Source organism: Chenopodium quinoa, unplaced genomic scaffold, assembly GCF_001683475.1.
Source record: "Chenopodium quinoa cultivar QQ74 unplaced genomic scaffold, ASM168347v1, whole genome shotgun sequence".
NCBI lineage: Eukaryota > Viridiplantae > Streptophyta > Magnoliopsida > Caryophyllales > Amaranthaceae > Chenopodium > Chenopodium quinoa.
The window spans coordinates 11869729-11889437 of record NW_018742204.1 but is presented as its reverse complement, the minus strand read 5'-3'; the positions used below and the strand labels follow the sequence as shown (position 1 = coordinate 11889437).

The 19709-nt window shown below is 34.7% G+C and overlaps 2 protein-coding genes across 3 annotated transcripts; one reads left to right on the top strand and one right to left on the bottom strand.

The window, feature by feature from the left end:
• Positions 1-5834: 5834 nt before the first annotated feature.
• Positions 5835-9675, bottom strand: LOC110718550 (protein NtpR-like). Its single transcript, XM_021897402.1, has 4 exons — positions 9202-9675; positions 7439-8169; positions 7051-7260; positions 5835-6933 (listed from the first exon to the last, which is right to left on the bottom strand). The coding sequence occupies exons 1-4, from the start codon at positions 9302-9304 to the stop codon at positions 6667-6669; spliced, it is 1311 nt and encodes a 436-aa protein (XP_021753094.1). The 5' UTR covers positions 9305-9675; the 3' UTR covers positions 5835-6666.
• Positions 9676-12399: 2724 nt separating this feature from the next.
• LOC110718534 lies at positions 12400-17784 on the top strand. Of its 2 annotated transcripts, none has more exons than XM_021897384.1 (2): positions 12400-12585; positions 15688-17784. In XM_021897384.1, exon 2 carries the CDS (start codon positions 16100-16102, stop codon positions 16892-16894), a length of 795 nt encoding a protein of 264 aa, XP_021753076.1. In that variant the 5' UTR covers positions 12400-12585; positions 15688-16099; the 3' UTR covers positions 16895-17784. The 2 variants fall into 2 exon arrangements, with proteins under 2 accessions (XP_021753076.1, XP_021753082.1); XM_021897390.1 differs by having other exon boundaries at positions 12400-15590.
• Positions 17785-19709: the final 1925 nt, after the last annotated feature.

Genomic DNA, 19709 nt, shown 5'->3' with positions numbered 1-19709 from the left:
ATTGCTATTATTATAGGAGATGGAATGGATACTTCCCTATGGTATCATAAATGGATTGGTGATAAGGCTATATACCAAAATGATAGTATTAGGATTCCCGATAGCAAAGGTCATAGGAGAGTTTCTATTATTATTAGAAATAAGAAATGGTATTTGAACGATATCGCCCATATTATCCCTCATAGAACTCTTCTCCAAATAAAAGCCACTGCCCTCCCTCTTCTGCATGAAGCTCAAGATAAAATTACTTGGTCGATCAGTAATTCAGGATCCTTCACTATCAAATCAGCTTATCACTCTATTTCCCCAACCCCTAACCTTTCCTTTTCATTCTTATCTCAGTTTTCGTGGAAATTTTTTTGGAAAATTATGGTTCCATCAAAGTACAAAATGCTTGGATATTGTTCGTGGGATTCTTCCTGTAGGTTTAACTCTCTTTATAAAAATCCCTTTCTTTGACCCAATTTGTGTTAGATGCTCACACCCTACTGAAGATAACTTACATGTTTTCAGAGAATGTCCTAACACCTCAGCTTTTTGGTCCATAATTTTTGAAAATATTCCTTAATATGATTTTAATCTTCAAATGTTTTATTCTCTCGGTTTTGAAGATTGGCTATACTTTAACTTTCAAAAAAAATTCAAAGGAATGGAAAGTGTTATTTTTAACAACTCTCTGGCATCTTTGGAACATGAGAAATAAAGCTATCTTTGATAACAGTTTCCCATCTGTTTATTCTAGCTATAACAGATTTTTTGTGGACCTAAAATTATCATGAAAATGTCATAAGTGGTGTCAACTTCTTCAAGATCCAACCCTTCACCTAGAACTTGGGCCCCTCCGCCAATTGGCTTCTACAAAATCAACACGGATGGGTAATGGATTGACAACGACAATGTTGGAGCTGCTGGGAACATTTGGTACCACAAAGGGAAATGACAAATTGGCTTCTCTATGAATCTTAGCACAGTCGGGGCAGTCTCTGCTGAGTTACTTGCCATCAGGGAAGGACTTTCAACAGCTTGGGCTAGACAAATCAGAATTCTGCAGTTGGAGATTGATGCCAAGGCACTTAAATACATGCCGGAAAATCCAACTAGGTACACGGATAATAAGTTAGCTGCCATTATTGGGGACATCTCTAAGCTGCTTGCAGGGGAATGGGTTGTTCATATTCTTCATGTCAAGCGCACCGGAAACAAAATAGTCCTACTGCCTATCACTTTTTCTCCCCTCCTTCTCTCACTGAAGTGTACATGAAGGAGCTGAAGGATTGCATGGACATGATGAATGTCGGCTCACTAATCCTACTGCTTTGTCGTCCAAGCTTTCGGGCTACTCTCTACCTTTTATTTATGTTGTAGTTTCTACTCTTAGTCTCTTTTTTATTGCTTTCTATTTTTTTGCTTCGGAGCCTTTACAGGGCATTTAACCCCCATGTTTGCAGTTTTGGGTTTTCAACGCTTCATGGGGTTGCATCTTTATTATGGTACTCTCAACTCTTGATGTTTTGCTGGGTCTTCATGACCAGCTAGTAATATAATCTCCTTTTCATTGTTAAAAAAAAGGTCTAATTAATAAATCCAATCTATTTCATTGTCCTAGCCCACCTTTATTTCCATTTTTGAGCCTAAGCCTTTTATTTAACCTTTTCCATTTATTTCCTAAGCCCAATCCCTTAATCAATCAATCCATACACCTATCCTAGCCTAATACAAGAACTCCTAAAATGCTTCAAATAACAGCCCAAACAAATCAATCATCAATATCTATTAACTATTACTAAAACAAAAGATGCTGATATCACTGGCTACGACGTGTCGTCCTCTTAATAAAAAATTTCCGCTTAAATGCAATGATGATATCATTTTTTCAATTTTTTTTAGATCTATCATATTTAACAATTTTTAAATTAAAATATTAGAAGCTTCTACATTACAACTAACACATATCAATTTATCGTAGAAAATTGAAACAATTTTACATAGCACACTAATAAATGACCTCCTACATTAAACTATGAATTAGACGACGTTGAACAGATACTATATCATAATTTTGATGAAAATAAAAAATTTAAAATTACAAAATGTTCGTAACTTATTTATATTTAGGTATAATAGCCATTATTTTAAAAATGTACACATTTAAAATAGAATTTATATAAACTACGCATCGCACGGGTTCTAATCTAGTTTAATACTAAAACAGACACCATGAATGAGACATGTCATTTCTTGGTGCTGTTTTTTCCCTCCAAAATCCCCTCCCCTTTTTTTCCCTTTTCCTTTTTTTTATTAGCCAAATGACATTAATCTATAACTAATACTAAAGTAGCAATTGCTGACATAATTCATTTATCCATATTGTACATGTGTTAGCTTCTCCTTTAATTTTTTCCTACCAAAACTTTTTTTTTCTCTTTTACATTTTTTATGGAAAAAACTAAATATTGACTGCAAAATAATTTAATACATTATACTATACAAATAACTCTTCACAATTTTTTTTGAACGATTTCACAATTTTTTTTTAATAAACCTTTTGACAACCATTTACCCAATTGAATATTTAATTTATGTTTTTTTGTAATGGAGTATTGTTTTATATAGCTCTTTTTTTCACTATATTCATGCATCGCACAGGAGCTAATCTAGTTACCTACTATAAGTTATACACAAAATATTCCGCAAATCATTAAATATAATTGTGATTATATTGATTCATATATTTTCCATTTCTATAATTAATATTTTCCATTCTATGTAATTTTAGACTACATATCTAATGTAATTTTAAATAATATAAAGTTTCCAAATTTTTACTACACAAACCTAACGTAAATTTAAATTCACTTAGATTTTAAAATATACATCTAAAAGTAAAAAATATAGTTTCCAAGGAAAATTTATGCTAAATTTATTATTATTATAATAAATAATTAAAGATTTTTGTGAATATGACATGTAAAACATGTATTTCGAATTAGTTGTAGTTACTGAAGCGGAAGGTATGACAAGAAAATAAGTTTGTGCACTAGCAATATTCATACATTTTTCAATTAATAAATTAAATTTATAAAAAAATACAAATAACTTAAAATACTGTTCAAATTACGTTCTTTTATTTTTATATCGACCATTAGTAAATGAGCCCTTTATTACTAATTGAATTATATTAGTTTTTTTCCTTACGGGATTAGTAATTTGATTTATAAACCGTGCAACACGCGAGCATTATGCTAGTAAATTTAATTTCTACATAAAACATGTAAAGCATAAAAAATTAGATTGGAAATTCCGATCTGGCGCACCACGAGCTAGAAATCTGGCGCGAGGCGCCAGTATGCACAGTGTGAAGCATGCTTTGCTACGTCACAGTGCTCCCTTGCCGTATTAGTGTATTACGACACTTGTTTTCATAATGCGGTGCGCTAATTTTTTTGGCACGACACATGTTCAACAAATTCTATTCTATTTTCCGACTTCGATCTTATATATTTTGTGCTCTATCTAAGGTTATGGATGGGCAAAGTTAAATTTTGAATTTGGACTCTCACATTCTACTTTTATCTAATTTCTCTTCTTTTCATATCATAATCTAATATATTCTAATTATTCACCATTCCTCCTTCTAGTGTTACTAAACATTAATACGATACTCGACGCTCTATCGGCGGTTCATAGCGTGAAATGTTAATTAACCATGAGGGTTTCAAATCTAAATAAAACCCTTGAGGTCTTTTTATTACAAATTATAATAAAATTCGAGTTGTTTTACTTCATATAAAAATATATAAAGTAATTTTTAAAATTTTGTTTATTGTAAAACTAATTTAAGGCACGGTTGTAATTTTCCTATTTTCTGAGATTCGGATTCTCATTTATGGATGAGAATTTTATTGTTAGGGTTCTAATAATAATTGGGAAGGTGATTTGAATTCATATGGGTTTAGGGGTTTTTATCAACTCTACGATCAAAACATCAGCGCTAATTGCGAATCTCTACTTGGAAAGAAGTGAAGACATCGATAACACCGCTCGTGTCAATTAAGCTTGAAGCTGTGGAGTGTGACCTATGTCAAATATGCAAAATAGTTATGGTTTTGATTGTAAACATTACGTTATTACTTTCTAAATCTATGGTTTACAAATTTTTATTGTAGATGTCGTATTATTAATGATATTATAATTTTTCTTGTAAACAAACTAAGAGTTGTAATTCGTCAGAAATATTTTGTAGAAACTTTGCGTTGTAGGAAATTAAAGCTAGGTATGAATGATAAACCTTGCCTTAATCGGGATCTAGAGATGTTCAGATTCAAGCTCCCTATTCCCTAATCAATGTAAAGTGATTAAAGACATGCTATGGAAAGGCCAACACATGAACACAAGCAGAATAAATGTAGAATATCATGACAAACAAGAATGCAGTAAATCAACAGATGAAAAACAAAGTGAATTAGCAATCAAAATATGGAGAAATCTTACTGCGTACCACAATAAGATAGCAGAAATTTTCAGGTATTGTCATTCAGCAGAAAATCTTCCTAACCTGGGAAAGAACAAATGTTGATCACCAACCTGGAATTCTGCTTCCACAGGAAAACAATCCAATTAGTATAGTTAACGTTGTTGAAGACGGGCAATAATATGAACCTGAAAAATTATGATCAGATGAAAGAAGATCGAACTGCATCAATTGATAATACAAACAGCTAATGGTCAACCAATGGTGTCAAGTGCGTAACAAATTCAATGCAATTGTTGCTTCAAAATTGCTGACTCTTCACAACCACAAGCTAAGCAGGACAATTTAACGCGGCTGTAGAAGTTAGAGGTCAAGCTTAAAGGAGCAATTGAATGCAAATGTGAACCCACAGAAATAGAAGGGGATGCTATTTTATTTGTAAAACCGCGTGCAAGGTGAAAACCAGCATGCTGACATGAAGTGAATGAAATTGAGAAGGAGAAGCATAGTTTAGAGAGGCTAGAATTCATACTTTGAAACCTTACTAATTTTCGAGTTGTAATATGTAATTTTATAAGGTATGCCTGCTGCAGAAAATTGGCAGTCGGAATTTTTTCTTGGATGTCATTAAATATCATGCATAACAAGAGACCAACTCAAGTTGAAGAAGCATATCAATCTTGAGTAAACTACAGATTGTGTTACATGATCAAGAACACTTTTACCTTGAATTTTGTAATTTATTATTTTGTTCTTTCGATCTTGCTAACGAGCGCCCCGGGGCGTTAGATAAGGATAAATTATATTGGTTGAAATGGTATTAAGTTAGGAATTCATGACAAAATCACGCGTCGTTCGGTGTAATTAATGTTAATTTTACTCTAATATTTGCATTTTAATTATCTTATCCAACGCCCCGGGGGCGCTCATTAGCTTTTGCCTTGTTCTTTCTATCATGTAGCAACTAGCGTCTAATAAATCAATGTTATAATATAATTTCATCTAAGAAGAATGTAAGTGGAGGCAACACATACATAAAACAAACGTTATAACTTGTAACTTAAAAGCTAAGCTTAAGAACAAGGAAACAAAGAGTGAGACTGCGAGAAGAGAAAGTATGGAAAAACACTCTTCACATACCTGGAATGGAAGGAACAAAGAAAGCTAGAATCGTCTTACTAAAAGACAGCAACACAAGCCGTAAAACACAAACAGCAAATAGTCTAAACAGCCGAATAAGCTAACCAAAACAATCACACCATCTTCTGCCAAGATCTGCAGCAACTCATGACAGTTTTAACATTGATATTAATTTTCCCATAGAATCTACGAGATAAAGCCTCGAAGTAACAGGTCAGCAAAAACAGGACAACCACCAGATAATTATCTTTTAATTACACTACCAAATCAATAAAACATTCTAAGCACAGTTCATGAAGGGTAAAATGCAAAGTTTTTATTTGACAAGAGCTATGGATTGGATGTTAATTAGCCAGTCGCCCAAACCCCTATGATCAACATATTCAAGCGACTGAATACTTAATACATCATTCATATTCAACTTAAATGTATGTACTACCTACGGCTGCACCTTAAAAAGGACCAAAAAAAAAAAAAAAAAAAAAAGACAATATTACTCACCATTTATCTCGAGTTTCATTTCTTTTTACATTTTCATTTTGGTGCCCTGTGAATTTGTATTTACAAATTTAATATCCTAATGTTTGTACTGGTATTAAATTTCTTGTCCGAACAGGCACAACCAACATTATGGAAGGAAAATAATATAAACCTGTGTTCAAAGCAAGGCAGCTCACACCGAAACATCCAAAGCAAACACACCAATTCACATCAGGTATGCCTTATATTAGACCGATGACTAAAATTAAATCATAATAGCTATAGACCAGGACACCAAAATGAAAATTTTCCTACTTTTAACTTGTCATTAGAAATTGTAATTTTTGAGACATAATGCAGAAGAAAACAATTAGAATTAGATAAAAAGTTGCCCTCTATTCATCCTCCTACTTTTTATATCACCCCTTGAATGAGATGAACAAATATATCCATCTCAAAAATCAGTTTATCATTAATGGAGGCTATGCAAGTAATAGCAACAAAGGAGCTCAACTATTACCCTTTTTATTTCAATAATAGTTGGAAAAAAAAAAAAAAAAAAAACATGTCCTCTGCTAAGACTTATCATTCACATGAAGCAATTCCAGGTGTTGAAGCTTGGTCTCTAAAACCTCGGAACAAATCTGCCCCATCATGTAGTAAAACGACATCATATCAGATAGCTGTTCGATTGACATCTTCCCTATGATTGACCTTGCCACTTTCTCCCGCTCTTCCTTCAACTTCAGCTTCTTATAACCATGTCCGTTCCTCACAGTTGCACCCATCTGCCTTAGCCTATGTTCTTGTTGTAAACTCAATACACTGTAAGCTGTATTTTCCTGTTCATGTTCATTTTATTAATTAAAATGTGTTTGAATCGGATTATAAGTCAAAAGAAGCAATAAGAAGCTCTTGTTTGCTGATATATATAGTAGCTCAAAGTTAGCTGTCGTTACCTCAAGGAATACTGCGCCTGGTTCAAGTTCTGATTCCTTGACAGCAACAGCAGAGTTCCGTCCTGATATATACATGTCCTTTGCAATTGAGAAGCTTTTGACAATCATTCTTCTCTTGGTTTCCTGCTCTTTATTAAGCTTTGGACCCTTTGGCACGCTTGCTTGACTGCTTAGCTTCTTCTGATAAGCTATCACAGCCTTCACAAATTCCTGCAATCCTTCCAAACAATATTCAGTGCTGATAATCTTTACAGGCACAATATTTCTTCAGTACTTCACAGTAAAATCGACGTATTCTATCAGTCTTGTACATTATTATAACAACCCACAAGGCCATCTCAACAGCAAGCACATGAAGATTATAGAATGACTAAAAAGCTGAGTTTACCTTATAAGCGAAAGGGCAACCAGGGTAATCAAACTCATCAGAGGAAGGGTGTCGCATTCGCTCTGGATGGAATTGCAGCCCCATAATAAACTTGCCCTCTTCTGGATTATAAGCATCAGGATCATAGAACCCTTCAATCAATCCATCAGGCGCGAAAGCCATAGGAACAAATCTCTGCGCCAGCTTTTTAACACCTTGATGATGATAGCTATTAACCAAAATCTCCATATTATTCTCTGCCAAGGACTCCTTAAACCAATGATGTATTGGTGTATCCTCCACCACCTCCACCGCGTGCCTATGCCCATCATAATCGTCATAGTTAATATGGGATACTCTTTGGCACTCAGGGCGTTCCCTAGAAAGTTCTTTCACAACATCTTGGTAAAGAGTACCACCACAAGCGACGTTTAGGACTTGTGATCCCCTGCATATTCCCAAGTAAGGTATGTTCCTTTCAAGGCAAAGCTTTGCAAGGGCTAGCTCGATTGAGTCTTTCTCTTGATCAATAGCTGTATCACTAGCATGTGCTCGCCTTATCTCTTCGAGTTCCTCAGCGGTGAAGTTTGACATTTCAGAATCATAGTGAGAAGGGTCTATATCTTCACCTTCACAAAGGAGTACTCCATGAATTGGCTCAAAGCTTTCGAGCAACGTTGAAACACCACTAACTCTTGGGACAATCACTGGTACTGCACCATAGCTTACTATAAGGTCTAAATGGTATTCCCCTGAGTAAAAAAGTGAACCAGTTATAATTTTTTCCAGAAATGACTTAAAACTACAATAGAAGTTATTCAATAATTCCCCAATAACGAACAATGTTACAAATTACAACATGGTGTTTACATTAGAGTATATTAGTATAACATCCTTTGATGAGTTCAATCACAAAAAATTAACTCCAAAGTATAACATGTTTATGCTAAAAAATTTTCAAGAGACATCATTTAGTAATCTAGAGTATGCTAGACTCTGACTAGTCCGGATTCGAGTAAGGGAAATCACCAACTGAAGGAGCTTTGGTTAAGACGGATCAACTCATTAACTTTAACTTGTTGATCCAAGCACTTAAAGAGTAGGTGGACATACATCAAAACTCCACCTAACTAATAAGAGTTTGATCAAAACATTTATGGCACATTCCGTCTTTGACAATATTCATGTAATTGGCAAAGTTGACCAAATTAGATGCTAAAATTTTAAATTTTATTATTATGTTTTTCATATTATTAAAACATTTTTAAATATTTTTTCTCACGTCTTCAAAGAAAAAGAAGTACATACCAATGCTTTCATGTACTTTAACCAATGATTCTCAATAAAATAAATAAAAGTACTTTCCCAATGAGGTTAATTTTAAACAGCATTGACCAACATACTCAACAATACTCCCTTATAATAACTCACATCCCTTTCAACTGCTAACTTCCTCAAAATCTTTACGAATAATACTCAACAATACCACAAACAAATATAATTTGAACTGGTAACGTAACAACGTATGTGAATAAGTGGATGTAACAAAGTTACAAATAATGGTGATCATAGGCAAGCATTCAATTTCAATTGAAACTTCATATCTACAACTAAAATTATTTAATTTAACATACAATCAAATAATTCAACATATAAATTAAAAGTTTTTCATAATTCAACGGTTACTACCTTAAAAACTTTTAGAGACGAAGTGAGTATTTCATAATCAACGAAAACAAACATCAATTATATTGTTATAACCAAGGAGAAAAAAAAGAACGAACCTACAAAATCGACGAACTTGTTCTTACGCACAGTACGGCGAGAAACAATGAGAACCCTTGGCAAAATCATCGAGAGATCCGAGCTTACTTTTTCCGACGTCATTTTTTTTTCAATACCAGATTAACGATTTGATTTTAATACAAAAAAATATGAATAATCGATCAAACTTTGGTAAAGTTTAAAAAATCTTAAATTCTAGATATGTATAAATAGAAAAAAAAAAAAAAAAGTTGTAAAAAGAAAATCACAATTTTCCTTTCATAAAACAAATCCTCGAAATAACAAAGGATAGTTATAATCAAAATTATTACTCTCTCCGTTCTACAGTAAAACCGAAAGATTTAGTTGTAAATGAGATTATATATGAGATTAAATTTTTGGAAGAATAAAGTTTTAGGGTTGAAGAAAAATTTATATGTGTGAAAGAAAAAGAAAGCTTAACTACCTAAAGCTAGATCACGTTCATGGGTCGAGTCGCCGCTTCTTTAATAAAGGGAGATTTTTGGTATTTTTTATTTTATTTTTTTTAATTTTTTGTGAGATTGACATTTGTGTATATATATGTACACATGTAAATATGGTAATTTTCTCAAAATATAATGATATTTTAAATACTTCTTAATTTGTGTTTCAAAAAAAAAAAAAAAAAATACTTCTTAATTTCATAAGATTACCAGCTTTATCCTGGCTGTGTATTACAGCTTGGAAGTCAACGATGATTAGATGCTGAGGTGGAATTTTTAGATTGAATCCCCCGTTTTTATCTTTATTTTTTCCGTATGTGGTTTGACATACGGACAAATTCAGTGTATGTGTATTTAATCCTGAGGACTACGAGGCCCACATTTCTCTATCCCTATTTTAGTGTTGACGTAAGTTTTTGTCGTACAATACTCTATACGATACGGAGTATTTTTTTTATTCTAAACTTTCATTCTATGCACGTATGTATAGATTAGACTCTTAATAAAGGTGACATTTGGATAATAAGTTGTAATTTGGGCTAACTTATAACGGATATGGTATGTGGTGTAAGGTTACCTTATTAATCTGCCTCAAGTCGATTCAAGTCACTTTCAGGTTGGGTTGATTTCGAGTCAAAGTCAATTGAGTTAAGACCGGGTAAACTTCATATTGGTTCATATTCGGTTTGGACAATTTGGATCTGGTTCAAAATGGTTTAACCTGGTTAGTTTCAGGACATTTGATCAAGTTGATTTCGGTTCGGTTGAGTTTAGTTTGATTAAGATAAGGATAATTCAATATTGAATCAATCCGATTCATATCCGTGCTATGTAATTAGCCACTTAATTTAACAAAACAAAATTCGAACTCATAACCTCCGATACATATAGATAGTAAATGTACCACCTCAACCATCTTTTATTAATGTTTCAAATTTCATATAATATTATATATTCCTTTCATTTATTAAGTAAATTAGAGGTAATATAATACATTTATTTTCACAAGATTAGAAAATACATATGATGTAAGAAAAAAGTAACACATGAGGCAACGCCCGAACCACTGCACACACTAACTATTCAAATAGTCGAACATAATCATGAAGTTAAAGAAGTACACAAACTAGCAACCGAGGGCATCACCCGGGTTACACACTAGTTCAATAATAAAAAAGATTAATATTAAGCTAGAGTATTATTGAGTTATTACCATAGTATTGGATCGATATCCAGTCATTCGTGTGTCATTTTTTATACGAGTCATTAATAATTATGGAGTATTAGAATTCTCATAATCTCATTCGATTAGTTATTGTGTCATTTTTATCTTTAAGCCAAGTTAAAATCGAATTATCAATGACTTATCTAGTGAAAAAAAAAAAATTTATCGATCACTTATAAATATAATACCTCACCTACATAAGTGAGAATGTAGAGTACTAGACCTAGTGATAGATTAACCGATGATAGACTTGATAGTCACACATATAATTTAAATTAAATAAATATAATTTTAGCTCAAAAAACATTAGGGGGCGTTTGGTTCAAACAATGGTATGGGTTTGTAATGAGGAGGCGTTTGGTTCAAACAATGGTATGGGTTTGTAATGAGGAATGAAACCTGGGTGGTATGAGATTGGAACTTGATACTTAATTTCATATATTTGGTTTTTATCTAGAAATGATTGTTTTCATTTAATTTTAAACCTAAAGGTATGGGTATGGGCCATACCCACCTCTCTCCTTGGATTCAAAAACCCATGCCTTAGAAGTTTGAGGTATGAGTTTAAAAAATGAAATTTCTAGAAACAAACACAAGGTATAAATTTTGGTCATTACAAACCCATATCTTATTAGGGGTGAGCAAACCGGGTACTCGGTCAAAATTTTAGGACCTGGACTTGGAATTGGTTGGAACCAGGTCTTAAAATTCAGATCCGGAATTGGAATTGGTTCAACCGGGTCCTAAAATTTAGGAATTGGTATTGGAATCACTGGGTACCGGTTCCAGTTCCGGGTACCCACTTATGTATGTAATTGTTAAAATATAATAAAAATTATAATTCTTATTTTAGTTAGATTCATTTTTAGCGTTTAATACTTATATTTTTTATATGCATGAAGCTATTTGTATTTATGTTAGGTATTAATATTACTTTTTTAATTTACAAATTAGATACATTCAACATATTTTTAAAATTTAAAATTTATTTAGTTTAGCATATATTAGGTAACCGGGTACTCAACCGGTTCCGGTTCCAAAAAGTTGAGAATTGGTTATAATCGGGTCCTTAATTTATTACCCGGAATTGGAACCACCGGATCCAATTCCGGGACCTGCCGGTTCCGGTTCCAATTTCGGGTACCCAGAATTTTTGCTCACCCCTATATCTTATACAGAGTATCTAATACTCCCTCCGTTTTTAAATACTTGCTCCACTTTCCTTTATCGGCCATTTTTAAATACTTGCTTCATTTTCTTATTTGGAAAACTTTTACAATATTTAACTCATTTTTCTCACCTAGTGGACCCAACAAATATCATATTTTATTAATTTCATATTCTCTCTCCTTCAATTTCTCCACTACTTTTGCTTTGTTCAATTTTTAATTCTTCCACCAACCCCACTACCTCCATATTTTATTACTTTTTCCAATTTCTCCTAAAACTCCGCGCATGGAGAAGTATTTAAAAATGGAGGCTTTAACCAAATACCCCCAAATGAATTGAGTGAGTACTGAGTAGGAGTGTAGGACTTTTTAAAACCAAACCCTCAAAAATAAACAAAGAAATAATTATCTGCTGAACACTTCCATTTACATCATCAATGGCGATAATTCCACAAGATCAAGTAAAATACAGTAGCAATTTGTTGATTACATCCCAACAATATTTACCCTTATTTTCATGGGCTGGTAAGTAGCTAAATTCTCCCTTATTCTTTCTTTATTTTGTGATTATATTGTTCACTATATATCTTTTCTTGTATAACTGTATTTTTGGCTTGCTGCTTAATTCTCTGTTAATAATTGTATAGTATAATTGCTTTAGTATACCCAGAACTTATATTACCGGAACCTATTTGTATATTGTTCAGGGTTATTAATTGTGAATTTGATCCTCTTTTTCTGGAATTGAATTGGGATTTTCTGTTTTTGGGATATTGTGAAGTAAAAATTATTCTTCTCTTTTTTACAATAAATTAATTACCCAGTTCATTGAATGCCTGTTAATCCAACTATGGTGTTGTTTAGTAATTAGTAGTTGTAGGTAGTATTACGGCTAAGTTAAGTTGAGCCTAAGACCAGCCGACAAGGATTGGGGCTGAGCTCTTATCGAAGGCGGGTTATGGTAAACGTTAGGTAATTTTTTGTTGTGTATTGGTGCACATCTTATAAAAACGGTATTTGATGGTGATTCTCTCTTTGTTGCATATGAATTGGGAAGAGTCCTATTTATGTAACTTTGTGCACATGTTTAGGAGTAATATTATTAGGATAGACGCAAGGAGAAGTGTGTTAGAATTCTTAGAAATGAGGGCTTTTATAGGACTCTAAATTATGGGATGGAGAGAGTAAGATTTATTGAATAAACAAGAAGTTCTAAGTTGTATAACAATACATTGAAATCTTGAATATACGAGGTTACAATGTATGTATAAACAAAAGATCAGACGAGTTGATCATCACACTGGATTTCACTGTTTTTTTTATCATCAAAGCAAAAAGCTGTATTAGAGTTTACAAATGCATGAAGTCGGCCTTAGAAGGCAACCTTGTGAAGAAGTTGACTAGTAATTTAGGAAACTTGATGATGCGGAGCCATGTGTGTCTTAGTAGGTAAAAGCCGAGTATAGCTGCAATTATCCTGAATTCTATGAAACATAATAGTACAGAGGTACAAATATAGAAAAGCAAAAACACTGGAGTTGCTCTAGGATCTGCCCAGGCAATTAGGGACTGAAACCTTTCACCTATAGTAGCCGACTCCTCTAATTCAGCTTGTATCCTACTCCCTTTACTTCTGAGATGATCATATCTCATCTTGACAGTATAAGATGGTTGGGAGGTTGGGAATGTATCAAACTCCTCATCTTGATCATCGGGGTCATCAATATCAGAAAGAGACAAGTGAGAGATACGAGGTGGGTGCCAAGCACGTCGCCATCTGTAGTCAGGGGCCGTTTCTGAGATTTAGGAGGATCGGGGCAAAAAAATATATTTGGGCCCTATATTTAATAACATAAGTGTATGAGATAAATTCCTATTATTGCTTTTTAAACCAACTATCTATTTTTTTGACGGTTTGTATTACTAAAATTTACATCATATTATTAATTTTTTTTTTTTTAATACAAAATTAGGTGTTGTAAAATACATACTATCTATTAAAAACGTCAACTTTATGTGAATACAAATACCTCATCTGCCAAAATTAAAATAACATTAAAATTTAAGATCGACCTTCTCCAGTAATTGAAATTCATCGATAATATCTTCGTGATCCAATATCTAGCAAACATATTAAAATAATAGAGCAAAAATGATAATTATATTGTTCTCCAGTATAAATTATTAAATGAAAATAAATGAATTGAAATATGAATTAAGGTATTTTTTAATTTGGATACAAATTCAAATGTTTAAATAATATACAGTATATTGTATTTTCAATTTCAGTGGGTCATTGATAGTATAAGTAATTTTGGTTTTTTTTTTTTACAAATAGGAAAAAATTGTGTTCTTCAAATAGAAAGGGATGAATAAATAAAAGAAAAGAATAAGGAGGTTTTTATTTTGAGGAAATATAATGATAATGAGGTAACTGAAGTAGGTTAGTTGAAAAAAAAAATTAAGCAGTTAATGAGGAAAAACGTTAATTAAATAAAATAAATAAATTTTAAAAAATGAAGACAATGAGTCTCAAACCTTTCCTTTGACCTTTGACCTGCCAAAGTGAATATAAGTTACTCAACCACCAGGCCACAATAGAAAACATAATCAATATTGCATGCAAAATGTATATAATCTTATTCTATAGACTGAAAAGCTAGAAAAATTGGGCTCTTCCTATCCGTGGGCCTTGGGCATGTGCCCCGGTTGCCCTGGGTCAGCTACGGCCCTGTGACTGTAGTTCCAGATGCTAATCAAGAAGAGTGAGAAAAAGATAATAAATGGCAATGCCTTAGGGTAGAGCAAAAGAGTTGTGAGAAGAATGTGGAAGAAAATAGTCAGAAAAGGTCTCTCACGCTTATATATCTGATCAAACCATCTTAGAAAATTCATGACTCTGAGGAAATTTTCCTTGCTCTTTCTTAAACTCCAAATATTCAAGTCTACCTCTAGCATGTAGTCAACTATCTCCTTACCAAGCCAGTTTGAGATTATCTGAGTGGCTATGTCTTTCAAGGGGTCAAGCTTCCGTACACACAAATGGTGAATGTAGTGCATTTTAGGGAGCAGAGGTCTTGAATAAAGTTGCAGCATGTTAATCCATGGTACAAGTGCTGCTTACAACTAGTTTAATTTCCCCTGTCTCTCCACCGCTGAGGAATGCAGGACTAGTAGTAGGTACCTATGCCTGTTAATCTGTCCAGATTCAAGGGTAGAAACACGAATTCTGACCTTGCCCATGCTAGAGTCATTTGCCCCACCATAATCATGAAAGTGATAATCATCAAACACAGCAATGGTGATGATTGTAAATGGATCAAAAACCTCCTAAAGATGCTGTTCATTTCGCATTGGATTAGAGCTATCTGTAATTGTCCATGTTTGAACCCATTTTGATCCATAGTTAGCGATACAATAAGCGTCAGTTCTGCTTCCATTATTCTTTCTCTTCATTGGCATTAATCCTTAGCCCTTATATCTCCCGCTTCCAAGATTCCAATTGATGTCCTCCACAGCTGCTTTAATAGGTGACGTTGACCAAATTCTCTCCCATTAATTTTGTGCACACTTTGATTTGCCTACTTATCTGCTGACTGGATGGGTTGCTACTGTTTCTCTTGGCAGTTTGTCTAATAAACAAGGTGATGACACAGTCGATTCCAGCAACGTACTAACAGCATTGTGGGCGCCAATTCTTCTCCTGCACCTTGGTGGTCTAGATACTGTTACTGCTTACTCCATGGAAGACAATGCATTGTTGTTGCGGCACTTGCTGGGGCTTTTAGTACAGGTATTGGTTTCATTTTACATCTTTGTCTAGTCTTTGAGACTCACCCAGCTCAACTTTGTCGCTATCCCAATGTTTGTCTCTGGAATCATTAAATTCGGAGAGAGAACCTGGGCTTTAAGGTCTGCAAGCAGTGACCAATTCAGGGACTTGCTTCTTCCTAGCTTTGATCCGGGCCCCAACTATGGTAAATTCATGTAAGAATATGTTTTGAGAGAAGCTGAAGGATATAACATTCAATGGACGAAAATGAAGGATCCCAAGGTGGTTGTTCGTAGCTTAGTAACAGACAATACAAGAGATTGCCATATTGAAGCAGCATCTATTCCCAAAAGAGCTTATGAATACTTCCAGATATATAAATGCCTCTTTGCAGACCTTATCCTTGGCTTTCAAGAGCTTGAGATGAGCAAATCTTTTTTCTTACACAGTGAATGGAAAGAGGCGTTTAATATTGTTGAAATTGAGCTTGCTCTTGTCTTTGATTCTTTTTACACAAAGGCTGCCATACACTACACCAGATGGGGTCGCATATTACGGCTTATCACTGTATCTTCAACTTTAGTCACATTGGCAGCCTACTACTTCTCACAAAAGCACAAGTATTCTGAAGTTGATGTGATTATAACTTACACTTTGTTGGTTGGAGCTGTTTCCCTTGAGATTTTTGGCATGGTTATTTGGCTTTGCTTAGATTGGGCCTTGATATGGCTGGACCATCATGAGAAGATGCCAGTCAGGCAAATCTACAAGGCCATCTCATGCCTTAAAATTTTCAGTAGCGACAGTAAGTGGTCTAATCACATGATGCAGTACAATCTGATAAATTCATGCTTTGAAGCGGATGTGACTAAATCATGCATACTGCTTTCCTGCTATTTCTTTCGCAAACTCCAATTCCGGACCAAAACAGAGCTAACAGAAAGAGTTCCGGACATGTTGAAAAAATACATTTTCAAGCAGCTTCTTGAGTATACATCAGATTTGAAGGAAGATAAGGCATTTTGCACTTCCCGAGGTTCAAGGGTTCTGGATAGATATTAATCACAAGATCTCAACTGGAGCATTGAGAAAGAATTTGATCAAAGCATCCTTCTTTGGCATATTGCCACTGATTTATGTTATCACGCAGATGAAAACTCGGGACCTGAATCAGCTTGCTATGTTGAATGTCAAGTGAGCAAGCTGTTAAGTTATATGTTGTACCATTCATGTTGTACCTACTAGTAAAAAGACCATTCATGTTGCCGAATGGAATAGGGAAAATCAGGTTTCAGGATACTTGTGTAGAGGCAAAGAATTTTATTCAGGAAAGATCTGTGAAGGATGCTAAAACAGCCAGACAAAGGTTGCTCACTATAAAAACTAATACATTGCCAGGTGATATGACTGATATCAAAGGTGATGGAAGCTAGTCAGTCTTGTTTGATGCTTGTCGCCTTGCAAAATATTTAGAAAACAGAGATTGGAAATGGAAGATTATTGTTGGCGTATGGGTGGAGATGCTAGTGTAAGCTGCAAGCCAATGTAGGTCAGATCACCATGCTCAAGAGCTGGCTCAGGGATGGGAGCTTCTAACTCATGTATGGTTGCTGCTGGCACACATCGGGTTGAGTGAACATTTCTGAATATCAGAGGGCCATGCTCGAGTAGTATTAGATGTGACTTAAGGGTCAGCATTACAAAGCTTTTTTTTTTTTTTTTAAAAATTTTCTTTTTTTTGGGTTATATCCTGTTTCATCTGCTGTAGATTTCATGTACAATTTTTATTCCCTACAGAACTCATTGAAATCTTATCAAAGTTTAATTTACATTTAAGAATAAATTTGTTGACTTCTCTGGGCTTTGTTAGTAACTGGATCTGTCATGTTATTGATCTCGTGTATAGACGCAGTCACACAACAATTTCTAAAATTAAAAAAATGCAAACACCCTGTTAAGATCTTTGCCACAGTTGAAGTTTCACTTTCACCAAAAGGTTAAAATATATGATATTATGTTCTTGAACTGTTGGACATTTGGAAATCATCTTATGAGATTGCTGCCACATTATATGATATTATGTTAATAAAATTACTCAGTGCATTGAGCTCTTGTGATGATTGATCAATTCTTTCTAAATATGTGCTGACAGGCATAATCATGTATAGCAGATAAAGCAGATACCAGTATGGGTAACAGTTCAATAAAGCCAGACGACAGATGCAAAGCTCCTAGGTGAGTAAGTCACTTCCAGCTTATGTGACACCGTACTAAGCAGGGGTCGGCTAGAATTAGCCAATTCACCACGTCGGTCGGCTACTCCGACGATACAGCTCTACTTATTCCTAGATACAGAAACACCACTAGGAACAATTGAGAGAGGAACCTTGGATACAATAACACCACCAAGGGTTAGGGAGATAATACTCTACCTAAGAACACTCAAAAGTGTTTAATTATATTTCATGTCAAAGGCTTCCCGGTTAACGGGTTACAACCATGGCTATTTATAGCCTTCATTAGCAACTACTACAACTACCAGAAATTAATACGAAGCTAGCTAATTAAATGCAATGTTGAATTTCAACATTGCCGACATGAGGGGTATGGGGTGCCGACATGGAAGTCTTCTAGAAGCAGTTTTAGTTAAACCTTGTCAAACTCTCCCGGTTGCAGAAGACTCGACCTCGAGTCTTTGATCTTCCTCATCCTCGTGATATGGGGACAAATCAGCGACATTAAATGTGGCGGAGACATTGTATTCCCCCGGAAGCTCAATCTTGTATGCATTTTCCCCGATTCGTTCTAGGACCTTAAATGGACCGTCAGCTCTGGGCTTGAGCTTACCATGTGTTCCTCTGGGAAACCTTTCTTTCCTTAAGTGTATCCAAACAAGATCTCCTTCCTTAAAGCTAGCTGGTCTACGAAACTTGTTCGCTTGTTCTTGATAGCGTTGATTTTGCCTTGTAATTTGAGCTCGAACCTTCTCATGTAACTTCTTGATCTCTCTAGCTCGTTCATCGGCATCACCGCTAAAATGATTAGGAGCGGGTAGTGGAACAAGAGCAACCGACGTAGTTGGATTTTTACCATAAACGATCTTGAAAGGGCTTTCACCAGTGGTTTGGCTTGGAGAACAATTGTGGGCGAACTCGGCTTGAACTAACAACACATCCCACTGTCGGATGTTCTTGCTTACAAGACTTCTCAGCACATTTCCAAGAGTCCTATTGACAACTTCAGTTTGACCATCAGTTTGAGCATGTGCGGCGGAGCTAAACTGCAATTGTGTTCCTAACTTGCGCCATAAGGTTCTCCAAAAATGACTCATGAACTTGACATCTCGATAAGAAGTGATCGTCTTTGGTATTCCATGTATCCGTACAATTTCTCGAAAATAAAGATCAGCAATCTGCGTGGCATCATTAGTTTTATTGCACGGAATAAAATGAGCCATCTTCGAGAATCGATCAACAACAACCATGATGGAATCTTTGTTGCGTTGGGTACGAGGCAACCCAACAACAAAATCCATACTGACATCTTCCCAAGGAGCTTCAGGAACCGGCAATGGTGTGTAAAGACTAGTATTTTGACCTCGGGCTTTGGCAATATGACATGCTCGACATCGCTTGACATATCGATCGATGTCACGAACCATGTGCGGCCAATAGAAATTTTCTTTAACAATGCCCAATGTCTTATCACGACCAAAATGACCGGCAAGACCACCAGCATGACCCTCATGTAATATCATCTCGCGTAGGGAACACCTTGGCAAGCACAATTGATTTCCCTTGAATAAGTAGCCATTTTGTCGATGAAACTGGCGTTGAGGGCCTCCTGAACAATTATTCCAAATTTCCCCAAAATCTTC

Coding starts and splice junctions, on each gene's coding strand:
- LOC110718550 (XM_021897402.1), bottom strand. CDS start 9,304: ATGACGTCGGAAAAAGTAAGCTCGGATCTCTCGATGATTTTGCCAAGG. Junction 7,261..7,438: donor GTTGCCCTTTCGCTTATAAG/GTAAACTCAGCT, acceptor GAAGGATTGCAG/GAATTTGTGAAGGCTGTGAT. Junction 6,934..7,050: donor CAGGCGCAGTATTCCTTGAG/GTAACGACAGCT, acceptor GAACATGAACAG/GAAAATACAGCTTACAGTGT.
- LOC110718534 (XM_021897384.1), top strand. CDS start 16,100: ATGAAGGATCCCAAGGTGGTTGTTCGTAGCTTAGTAACAGACAATACA.